Raw genomic sequence first — 12048 nt, 5'->3', positions numbered from 1 at the left:
CCACATTTTAACCTGTCAAATGATTTTATTTTGAAACATCAAAAAGGAAATACAATCTACACTAAACTGCTTCACCGTCTGTTGCCCTCGTTTCTCATTGGCTGACATCGTGACGTGTGACGCACGCCGTTACGCACGTACGTACGCGCTTCCTCAACTTGACTAGCACAACAGCGGAATTGAAGATGGTGAGTGTGAACTATCGTGCAAAAAGTAACAATTGCGCCGCGATCTTAGAGCGCCATTTCCCGCACGTTGTTCGGTGACAGACACGCGGGCGACGATGCGCATTCAGGTGTAAAACGATGTGACTTGTTTAATTTTTCTTTCCCTTGGTGACGCCTCAAGTCGGAGATGGTGGTCACATGACAGCTTCTTCACTTTAGTAGCACAACATTTTCAGAATGAATGACATAAACCCACTTTTAGGTCTTCAATTGAGCCACGGAGGCGTTCTTTGTGCTGGGATTTCAATCCCCAGATTGTGTGCGTGGCGCAACATTGACGCTAACGCGACTTTTTTTTTTTTTCCTCTGTTGGCGAACTGGTTAGCTCTCCGTGCTAACAAGCTAACAGACGCGACTGGTCAAGTTTGATGCAAGATGCATCCGAGTGACGTCACATAACAGAATAATTTCATTCATCTGTGCATGGACTCAATCATTAACTCTTCGTGTTGGTCGTTAAATGTGATTTAACGTGTTCAACTGTCTCGTATGAATGATAGCAGGGGTGGGCAAAGTATGGCCTGTCATAATATGGATTAATTCGGATTGATTGAAACATGTATTCATTATTTGCTTTTATTATTCATAATATAATTCAGTGGCGTATGTCTTTACAGTTATAGATCAAATGCTATGAAAAAGGATGCATTTTTTTAACAAGATGCTAAAATTAGGTTTTTGTTCTTCTATTTGCCAACCCCTACAAGCGATCACTAACTATTAACAGCCGAACGAATCACGTCGCATTTCAAACTGAATTCATTTTGTTTGACATCAAACTTAATCTGTCTGTCCATTTGCTTTTGATGTCTAATTTCAGTTACCCACCTTTTTCTCTTCTCCCATCTGCTTGCCTTTTTCTCTCAACCCCCTTCAAAACCATGTTTGTTTTGTTTTTTTTGTTGAAATAATAATTCCTTGCTTGTGTCATTCTATCCACGCACATATTGCCTTCTTCCATCCCGCTTGCGTGTCTCCAATCAACCAGGCTGGTCACCGGGTAAGTGCCCCGCGGTGGATGCCACTTGTTCTCGCCTGGCTCGCTAACTCCAAACTCAGGAGGTCTGCAGCACAAAATAGAACACACCTTCGCTTGATGGTTTCTTTTTTAAATTTTTTTGGACATTGCAATACATACAGTCATGAGCGCCATCATAACTCTCCAGAAACTAACGAACAAAAATGTTGGGGAATCATTTTGTGCAAAAACGCTTCCCCAACTCGCTTTCTCTTCTCACACGGAAGTTCAGAAAAGACTGGACTACTTGATGTATCCCAGAGATGGGGAACCTATGGCCGGAGTATTGAAATGAGTTCTTGCTAAGCCACACCCCCAAAACGCAGCCTGGAACAGCAGTTCGCTCCCTCTTGTGGTTTGCAAAAGTATCACCGCAAATGTTTAAACCGCACAATGTTACAGTGACCAAACTTTTTTTTATTTATTTTTATTTTTTTTTAAATCCCGTGCGGTAAATTTGTCGCCTACAGTTTAACTTTTCATTTCGGTTGTTATGGAGATTTATTCTTTGAAGTAGTGTCAAACGTTTGACAACCACTAAGCAAAAGCAAACGCAGATAAAGCGACGCGCTCGCCCGCATTGTCGTTCCAAACGCCCAAAATTCAACAGTCAAAATGGCCTCGGGTCTGCTCCACGGTCAACAACGTTCCCGTTAGCCGAAAGCTATCAGGAGGTTGTTGTTAGCTCAAAATGCTACCGTTGCTACGCTCCGAACACGAGCTGCGGTCTTGGCCAGCTAAGCCAACGAGGCACGTGTTGTTAAGGTTCCCCAACTCTGCCGCGTATCCTCAAATAGTGGCCTCGCCTCAAGTCGACGCCCACTTTGAACGAACAACCGCGGAAAGATTGGCGCATTTCAACGGCACGAATTGAAGCCAGCGCTAATTCAAACAATGGTCAACAGTCAAAAAGTTTCTAGCCACAGACAGACCCTACTCGCGAGCTCATACTTTCGACAGCTCCGGGAACCTTTGGGGTCGGGTTTGCTGCACTAAATATACGCTCTCTGATTGGGACCATTTAGCTGCAGAAAGTACAAGAACTAAAGGTTCCTGGAATTTGTGGCTTTGTGACAACCATTATGACAATTTGGATGACCATTTTCTTGGCCTCACTTTTCGACCTAGGGCAATTGATCGGCGTTAAAAAGATGCTGCCGCTAAGGAACCTTTGGGTGCAAAGCTGATAGGAACCCAACATAAGTACCGAGAAATGCAAATTGGTGAAACGTGTACAAGTATAGGTGTCCTCTTGAACTAGAAGAAGCCACTCTTTGAGGAAAGACGCTCTTCAGGTTGTTTGATGAAGTTCGCTGCCGCCGCCGCTTCGGCCGGCGTCCGAGTGGAGCCGTTGACGTTTTGTGTGGGCTTTTTGCATTCTTGAGTGAAAACGTCCAAAGGCAAAGTCTCAACTACCACCCGGTGGCTCATTGGCTGTCCGACACTCGGCTGTCCGTCCGAGACGCGGGGGACGAAACGGTGGCGTGGAGATCAAACGGTTGGAGTTCAGACAGTCAATTCGCTCGGCTTTGCACTCACTCAAACGGAGCGAGAGTGTTTCTGCCTGGGTGTCCCGCAGGGAGGCGTTCCTAGCCCACCTGTGTTTTTTTCCCCCTAAACACCGTCTGAGTCGTCTGCTTTTTCGCACAGTTGGTCCTGGTGTTAGGCGACCTGCACATTCCGCACCGGTGCAACACGCTGCCGGCCAAGTTCAAGAAGCTTCTGGTGCCGGGAAAGATCCAACACATCCTGTGCACGGGAAACCTGTGCACTAAGGAGAGCTACGACTACCTGAAGACACTCGCCGGGGACGTCCACATCGTGCGCGGGGACTTTGACGAGGTCGGTGTGGCCTAGTAGAAAGCTTGTCCGACCGCACTAACCTTTCAAAGGTGAATCGTTTACACCGCCGCCTGTTTCGAGGCCCGCCGGGGCTTAACCGCGGCGCTGTTCTGCGCGAAAGCTAGCGGTTCAGTTTGCCGGTCACAAATGTTCCGGCTCCCGAGGTGGCATCTGATTGCCTTATCTGAACACGGTCAACCGCGACCGTGTGTGAAAGAAACACTTTCCCAGAACCTGAACCAGCATCCAAGCGGGCTTTTGCAACTGTCTTCCCAGAACCTGAACTACCCGGAGCAGAAGGTGGTGACGGTGGGCCAGTTCAAGATCGGCCTGATCCACGGCCACCAGGTGATCCCGTGGGGGGACATGGCCAGCCTGGCGCTGCTGCAGAGGCAGCTGGACGTCGACATCCTCATCTCGGGACACACGCACAAGTTTGAGGCCTTTGAGAACGAGAACAAGTTCTACATCAACCCCGGATCCGCCACCGGCGCCTACAGCGCGCTCGAAAGGTACCACAAATCCTCATTTTGGGTCGCTTCACTTTGCGGCAGCAATCCGACTTTTGTTGTCTTAATTGGTAGCGACATGATCCATTTTTGTGTCGGCAGTTTTGTGTTTGGTCTCTGTTTCAACATGCTAGTGTTTGTGTTGCCTCAGTTTTGTTTTCTCAATTTATAGCCTCATTTTTTTTTTGTCTCCGTTAGTAGTAACATGAACCTTTTTTGGGTTTTTTTTGTAGCAACATAATTCCCTCATTCGTGCTTATGGACATCCAGGCGTCCACGGTGGTGACGTACGTCTACCAGCTGATCGGAGACGACGTCAAAGTGGAAAGAATCGAGTACAAAAAATCTTAAGAAGCAGGCCCAGATGGTGTTCCATTCCTTTCCACTAAGGGGCAGTGTCAGCCCTGTAATATATTGTTCATAAGGTTCCGTTTTTGTTTTTGTTTTTTTGGCTTGTGTTGGAGTTTTGTCATTGTACTGAATGCAAACATGTCTTTCACGTGCTAATTAAGCGTTTAGCCTCCTTCTCATTTCTTTCTTTCCACCTCACACAAAATAAATGACTTAACTCCACTCTTGTTTTGTTTTCCATTATACAACACCAAGTTTCGTTTTTTTTGTTTTTTTTCGTGTTTATATCGTGAAATGGAGTTGCTAATATTTGAACTGTAAAGCATCCATTCCTAATAAGAAATGTCAAGACACTTAACTTAAATGTTTTTGATCTAACATTTTAATAGTTAAAGTAACTTCATTTACAATTTAATTTGATTAATGAATAAATATATTTTACCTAAACCAAAATCCATAAAATGTTAAATTGCACATTGTTAAATCCTGTTCATATTTTTAAATCATTGGTTATCCAATTATTAAAATGTTCAAAAAAAAATTCCCCAAATTCTTTACTCAATTGATACATTTTAGCTAATCAATTTTGGGGTTAAAAAAAAAAAAGGTTTTATGAAGTCATTCCCATTTGTAGTTTTCATTTAATTTATTAACCAATCATTTCATAGTGTAAAATGTTACTTATATATAAAATTACACTTTTCATTAATCAAATAATTCTTGCTCAGTTGTTTTGGTTTACATTTGTAGCTTATTACCCAATTATTTAATCAATATTGTTATGCCTATGTAAAATTGTTCCAAATACATTAAAATGACTAAATGAAATAAATATATATATATATATTAATTTCCATTATAACTGATTAACCAATTTAAAGTAAAAAAATATATATATAAAATTGGAATTTTTATTATTAAATGCAAGTACAATCTCAAGAGCAGCCTACCCCCCTAACAGGCTCCTCGAGCTCTTTTAACACCCCCCCCAAAAAAAATTTAAAATCACCGAAACACAATTTTGGCACTAGTTCCCACCTCCCACACTGCAAATTGCCTCTATTCGGTTGAGCCTGTTGATACCGCCACCTAGTGGCGTTATACAAACTCGCGTATAAAATTGTGATTGACACTCCAAATTAGTCCATTACAGGGTCAAACTGTGGCCAACATGAAGCTTTTGAACGTCAGTTTGAAATGCGCTAGTAAAAACGAGTCAAGCATAATAAAATCAAGTCAAACGACGCCAATATGGAGAGAACAGGAAGGTTTTTTCCTAACTCAGTAGTACTGGAATTGGCAGTGTGTACGAGGCAAACTAAATTAAAGTCAAACTACTCACTCAAAAGTTGCATGACGGGCAAACTGCTCTTTTCCTTTCGGCTCGTTGTTTAAGTGCAGGAGTGCTCAAGTCCGTTCGTCAAGGAGCGCCTATCCAGCCTGTTTTCCATCTCTTCCTGCCTGTAACACACCTGATTCAAACGATCACAATCGTTATCAGGCTTGCGTAAAGCTCGCTGATGAGCGGCTCATTTGAATCAGGTGTGTTGCAGGTAGGGAGCGATGGAAAACAGGCTGGCTAGGGGCTCTTGAGGACCGGACTCCTGTTTCAGTGGTGCTACTGGAGATAAACAACCCAAAAAGTGACATTTGCAATTACGTTTATGATCATGGTGGAAAAAAAGGCAAATAGAGTACAACTACTGACGGAAGTCGTAGCGCAAACAGTACGACGTGAGCACAATACTGCCACCTGGCGGCACCGCTGGGACTGGCAACCGTGTATTAGCATTAGCATGTTAGCATCTGATTGTGAAAAATACTAACCGTATGCGTTGCTTTGTATCGCTCACTTACACACAACATTTGCATTGACCAAATATGTTTTTTTTTTTTTTTTTTTTGGTCGGGCAAATGAACAAGAGACAAAAGAATCAATTATTAACCAAACCATTTATTTTGCATGAACAAATCCCTTCCTGCCTGGCGCGCAAACACGCACGCACGCACGCACGCACACACACACGCCCGCACACACTTTCACACACGCACTCAGCTGACATTAAATACGTAACACGGTGGCAAAGGGGCCAAACTCACGGTTGTGTTGCACATGCTTGAAGAAAACCATGGATATTGTTTCGTATGTACACCGTCTGCAACATTCCCCCAAACTAGCACGCGCGCGCACACACACACACACACACACACAAAGTGGAAAAGGGGGGTGGGGGCAGCAACTGTGGGGTGGGGGCTGAGGTGATTTGGCTTAAGAAGAAAGAAAAACAAAATGTGGACTACATGAACATGGCAGTAACACTGACTGACTGACTTGAGTCCTAAGCGCTAGTTATTTACAAGTCGGTAAATTGGACTAATCAGCAAATTGGACTAATCAGCATGTGCCTTTTTTTTTTTTTATGGGGGAGGAGGGCTGGTGGCTTCTCCACCAGAGACGACAAAGCAAATAAGGCACGACTAATACTTGGACCATTCAGTTTTTGAAAGGGGACCATAAGAGGGATTTGGGGTGAGGGGGCCTACAGACTTGTAGCCGGCTTGTAAACAACTGAATCGATTGATTAGGAACGCCAATCAACTACTCTTTAACACCCCCCCCCCCCCCCGACTACCTGATTCCAATCCCACCTTTCTAAAATCCCCCCCCCCCGACTACCTGATTCCAATCCCACCTTTCTAAAATCCCCCCCCCGCAACTCACTTACTCTTCCTACGATACGAGAATTCATCAACAAGAGGAGAGAGCGCCGCCCTGCCTCGCACCTTTGGTACTGCCACACCTGCGCCCGAGGGAGTGAAATGATTGATTGACAGACGACTTGATTGACAGGCCGTCACAAGCAAGTGCGGATGTGAGCGAGAGAGTCAAAAGGAGGAGGGCTTTTCCTGACGCCCGCCCAGAAGAAAAGGTGGAGAGGAAGAGAGGGAGGCCCAAGATGGTGGCGGTCCGAGTGGGGGTTGAAATTGGGTGGGGGGTGGGGGTGGCGGGGCCGTGGGGATCGGAGGGGGGGAGGAAGGAAGGAAGGAAATTAGGAAGTTAGGGAGTAAGGAAGCAGTCAGTCGTGTTTGGGGTGCTCCTTGATGTCTTTGATGTCCTCCTCGTCCGTGTACTCGGACGGCTCGTCGCCGGGCTTCAGCAACCGGCCCACGTAGTCGTACTTCTCTGAAACGCAAACAAAATATAAATAATCGCAATCAGTCCGATGCAAGGGGAGAAATAAACAAAAAATTTCATAAAAATACATCCAAAAGCAAACGTATTTAAGAAATTGAAACGCACCCACCAAAGTAAACCAATAAAGAAAATATGGAGTAAAATATAGAATTCAATAGACTTAAAAAAAATAATGTCAATTATCCCAAAAATATCATTAAATAAATTTCATTGTAATTATGTATATATACATATATTTTTTTTATTTTATTTAATTTTTTTTTTTTTCAAAACAATGTAAATCATATGGGGGAAAAAACAGAACTTTATAAAAATATCTAAATCCGCTGCATAAAATTGTATTGTATTCAATTTTAATAATGCAAAATGTTTGAATTTTAGGCGAAAAACATCATGGCCAAACTTAATTACACACAAGGAAAAAAGGCGTAAAGTTGACATTTGAAATTTAGATGGGGAAGAAGATTAAGTCAGAAAATGCAAAAATAACGGCGGGAAAAGCATGAAAGTGAATATGTTTCAGAATTTTAAAAAACGATTTGTAAATATTTGAAATAAAACAACTTTCTCCTTTTGTGGAAAAAACTAAAGAACATGTACACTGTTACAAAACCCCCCAAAACAGATTACTAAAACAAATGGAAAAAAAGTATCAAATTTCCTTTTCAATAACAATCAAACCTCAATTACCTGAAATAATTTCAACAGAAAAGAAAAAAATACAAAAAAATTCATATGAATGACTTGTTTCAAGTATGTAATTCTTGAAAACAAAAACTTGAAAATTTGAAGCACATCAAAACTTTTTTTTTTTTTTTTTAACAATTTCATTTCCAGCCCCCCCAAATTGACCATCACATTCATTTAACAGGAAGAAAAATATACATTTTCTTTTAATTGATTTGATGTATGAATAAAGGAGACGTCAACCACTGTAATAAAGGTGCAAAGGCTCTTTTAGCGACTGCTACTTTTTTTGCCCTTTCGCGTGACGTTGACGTGTGAATATTTGCGGGGTACCCATGAACTGCATCTCCCACTCTCGGACGCTCTCCATCTGGACGGCGCTGAGGTCGGACAGGTCGTCGTACTCGTCCGGCAGGGCGCCTTTCTCCAGGCAGAAGGTGGCCAGGCCTCGGGACGCGTCGCGACCCGCGAAGATCCCGTACGGACCCTCTGAGGCGGCACAAACAACTCATGGCAAATCCACGTCTCAACACGTCATCGCATCATGCAAAAAAAAAAAAAAGACATTTAAGAAAACGGCATTTGCCATCGCAGGGCACATTTATGGGGGTAAATCAAGGGATGGGCGAGTACCGATACCGGGCTCATTTCAAGGTATCGGGTACTCGCAACAGATACCGGTCGGCGAAACCAAGGCGCCCTCTTGTGGCGACTGTGCCGTCAGGCACTCGGTGACAGGCATGGCTGACGGAATGTTGTTTTGCCGTTTAGCCTGGCACAAAACTGTTGCCGTCGCAAAGGGCGTGTCACCGTTCTGCCATGACAAAGGCCACGCGGCTCGATGTCACACTAAACCCGATTCCCATTTCCACACTACATCGTTACAGAGTACACACAGGCAGCGAAGCGTGTAGGTGTGCGTTATTATCAGCATACAGATTAGATGTGCCCAAAGTGTGAAGATAAATATTTGCTGCTGACATGTTTTCCGTCTGCGCGCTCACATTCAAAAGAGAGAACTGGATACTTGGTTGATCTCACTTTCAAGCAAAATAGTGAAGAAAAAAAAAAAAAAAAAAGAAAGCTGAAGTATATGAAATTGATACGGAATAAAGACGCATACCATCCTGGTCTTTTGTATTATTTATATATAGAGAGAGAGAAAAAAAACATTCCTTGTAGAGTGACGAAGGTACATCAAGTGTTAAGAAATAGTTTGAGCCGCTTCAACTCGCATTCCTGCATCGGAATGCGCTGCGAGGCGTCGTTGCTCTTTTAGGGGACGTTTCTTGTTTGAAAACGAGAACAAAGCAGCACGTATTCATCACTAGCGCATGCTACGATGTTTTCGGATAGAGTCGAGGTGGACAAATACGGCGCTGAGAGGACGTGTTGGTGCTACACCCAAAAAGATTCCCACCTCTATCCAATTCAAGCGACCAAGATGAACGCTTTAAAGCCAGGGTAATATCGAGTCAAAGTTAGGGTTCCAAAATAGGGTTTCAAGGCACGTGTTCAAGTTTCATGGAAGGTTTGGGATTTCAAAATGATGTTCTAAGAAACGATTGGGGTTTCAAGGCAAGTGTTATGGTCTCCGAATAGGGTTTCATAGTAGGGTTTTAAGCCAGGGTTAGGGTTTCAAAACATGGTTTCGAGGCAAGTGTTAGGGTTTCAAAACAAGTGTTAGGGTTTCCAAATAGGGTTTGAAGACAGAGTAAGGGTTTCATAGTAGGGTTCTAAGTGAGAGTTAGGGTTTCAAAACAAGTGTTGGGGTTTCATGGAAGGTCTGGGGTTTCAAAGTAAGGTTTTGATCCGGGGTTATAGTTTCAAAGTAGGGTTTCTATCCAGGATTAGGGTTTCAATGAAGGTTTGAAATTTCAAAGTAAGGTTTCAAGCCGGAGTTAGGGTCTCAAGGCAAGGTTAGAGTTTCTGAGTTGTTAGCGATTTCAAGGTAGGGTTTTAATGCAAGTATTTGGGTTTCATGGAAGGCTTTGGAGTAGGACTTTAAGCCAGGGCTTGGGTTCCAAAGTAGGGTTTCAAGCCCATGTTTTTAAAGGAGCAGTCACAGCGTGTGCACGTCAACAAGCTAACACGCTAACGTTAGCATTCCAATTCGAACTTGGCGCCGTTTGGCGCCTCTGTTGCCACGCGAAGCGTCAAATGTCGCACATTAAAACGTCGAACGTTGAAACGCCGCACATTCAAACGTGTGTTTCGAATTAGTGTACTTTGTTGCGGCTTGTGCCCAAGTCGCCAGGTGCTCCTGCTAACTAATTAGCACGTCGCCATCCCCAATTATAACAGACGCAAGCCACCCCCCGCCCGGCAAATAGAATTGACGAGAGCCCGCGATTCTCCAAGCGACTTTACGCCCAATTGTTGCCACGTAAACAGTCACATCTCGTATCGCGAAACGCACATTTGAGTTGACTTTTTCAACTGGAGCGTGCGAACGTCAACAAATTCTCCAAGTGGTCTTGGTAACCAGTTAGCACCTTGCTAACCCTATTCAAAACAAGACAAAAGCCCCCCCCCCTCACCCCCACCAAAACGATAGTTGGGGTTAGCCCGCGATTCACGGAGCTCCTTTACACCTTATTGTTGCCACGTAAACAGTCACATCTCGTAAAACACACGTTTCAACGAGGTTAAGGCGAGCGCGAACATTATAGTCTCCCGGTGGTTGTGTTAAACTCGTTAGCAGCGAGCTAGCCCCACTCATAAGACAAAAGCCCCCCAAAAAGGAGCGAGGCGAGCGCTCGATTCACAAAGCGACTTTACGCCCGATTGTCTGCTTGAGGACATGGAAGTGCGAGAGAAGCGTGAAGCGCCAAAGCGTCCGCGCACCTTTCCCGTAGAACTTCTTGCCACTGGTCACGTCGAACACCTTCATGTTGACGGCCATGAGGATGCGGGGGTTCCGGAGCCCGTCGTACTCGCGCAGCTGCTCCAGCGTCAAGTCCCGCCGCCTCATCTTGGGTAGCGCCGAGGCCTCGTCGCCCCCGTCCGCGCCGCCCGCGCCGAGCCGCCTGGCCCAGCGGCGGTAGAGCGCCACGCACGCCGCCAGCACGGCCAGCACCACGGCGACGTTCAGCAGCATCCCGCCGAGGCCGAGCCCCCCGCCGCCGCCGGACTCATCCGCCGTGTCCTGGCCGCCGCTGGTGTCAAGCGGAGCGGTCGAGCTGTCTCCATCGTCCGCCATACTGCACGATTAGCGTCTACCCGCCCCTGGCCTCGTGATGCGTTCGAGGCTGTCGGGAAAAAGAGGACGGCTTGGCGAGAGCGCGATTCCCATAATTGGGGCTTCAACGCGCTATTTGAGAACCCCCAAATCGCGAGAAAAAAACAGTAAAATTCTAACCAAGAGAGAATCTACTGATAAAATATTGTGGGAACAAATCATTCATTTATTGTTATTCTGACGTATGTGGAAGAATGCAGTTTTTCCGCCACATCGACCACAAAATGGACATTTAACCATTGCCCCCCCCCCCAAAAGAAAAGAAAATACGTTTGATTTTTTTCAAAATATTCTTAGGAATTGGCGTGCCGGTCTGTTTTGCCCTGTGTTGTTTTGGTTATGGTGTTATCTCTCTGGCTATCAAAACATTGTCTCGGATGTATTTGTCATTAAAACAAACATTTCTAACGTGTGTTCTAAGTATTTTGTTGCCTGGAATATGCTCAATTTCTCTTCTGGATTACATCAAATTTAAATCAGGAGAATCTACATGCGTTAAAGGGTCTCAAGATTCGACCCGACGTCACTTTGGCGTGCTATCCATGTAAAGTACCCCCTGCCCCACCGCAAAAAAAAACAACATCGTCACATCACGTAAAAATCCGTCACTTTTCTGTCAATACACGAAACATCTTGCGCTGCCTTTAGATGCATTTGGCATGCATTAAATAAACCTCTGACGTTTGTTTCCTGACGACGCTCGTTGCTGAGCGACTGGTGTTCAGTTTGACGAGGGCTTCCTGAACGCAGCACGTCACCCGCCCACTTGTGCTGCCACCTGTATGTCCTCATTTGGCACCCGTACTGCCAAAATAACAATTTTGCATGGACCCCTGTAGCCGACGCCACCAATATTTCACATAATTTAAAGGCACTAAACGTTTAGGGTTAAATTATTTAAAAAAAAAAAAAAAATTCTTATGTTAATTTGTTTTGTTGTATGATTTTCATTCTCAGCCTTCACTTGGCACACAATG

The 12048-nt window shown here is 44.6% G+C and overlaps 2 protein-coding genes across 3 annotated transcripts; one reads left to right on the top strand and one right to left on the bottom strand.

Annotated features, from left to right (window-relative positions):
• The first annotated feature begins 71 nt into the window (after positions 1-71).
• On the top strand, positions 72-4169 carry vps29 (VPS29 retromer complex component). 2 transcript variants are annotated; one of them, XM_086049188.1, is made up of 5 exons: positions 207-295; positions 1216-1227; positions 2896-3087; positions 3364-3599; positions 3830-4169. In XM_086049188.1, exons 1-5 carry the CDS (start codon positions 284-286, stop codon positions 3945-3947), a joined length of 570 nt encoding a protein of 189 aa, XP_085905314.1. In that variant the 5' UTR covers positions 207-283; the 3' UTR covers positions 3948-4169. The 2 variants fall into 2 exon arrangements, with proteins under 2 accessions (XP_085905315.1, XP_085905314.1); XM_086049189.1 differs by lacking the exons at positions 207-295; positions 1216-1227 and adding an exon at positions 72-188.
• Positions 4170-5881: 1712 nt separating this feature from the next.
• pgrmc2 (progesterone receptor membrane component 2) lies at positions 5882-11121 on the bottom strand. Its single transcript, XM_086050049.1, has 3 exons — positions 10678-11121; positions 8164-8319; positions 5882-7131 (listed from the first exon to the last, which is right to left on the bottom strand). Exons 1-3 carry the CDS (start codon positions 11030-11032, stop codon positions 7025-7027), a joined length of 618 nt encoding a protein of 205 aa, XP_085906175.1. The 5' UTR covers positions 11033-11121; the 3' UTR covers positions 5882-7024.
• Positions 11122-12048: the final 927 nt, after the last annotated feature.

This window comes from Filicampus tigris, chromosome 13, assembly GCF_054856515.1.
Source record: "Filicampus tigris isolate MCC_2025a chromosome 13, RoL_Ftig_1.0, whole genome shotgun sequence".
Classification (NCBI taxonomy): Eukaryota; Metazoa; Chordata; class Actinopteri; order Syngnathiformes; family Syngnathidae; genus Filicampus; species Filicampus tigris.
Note: the sequence above shows the minus strand (reverse complement) of the source record. Positions and strands in the feature narration are given on the sequence as shown.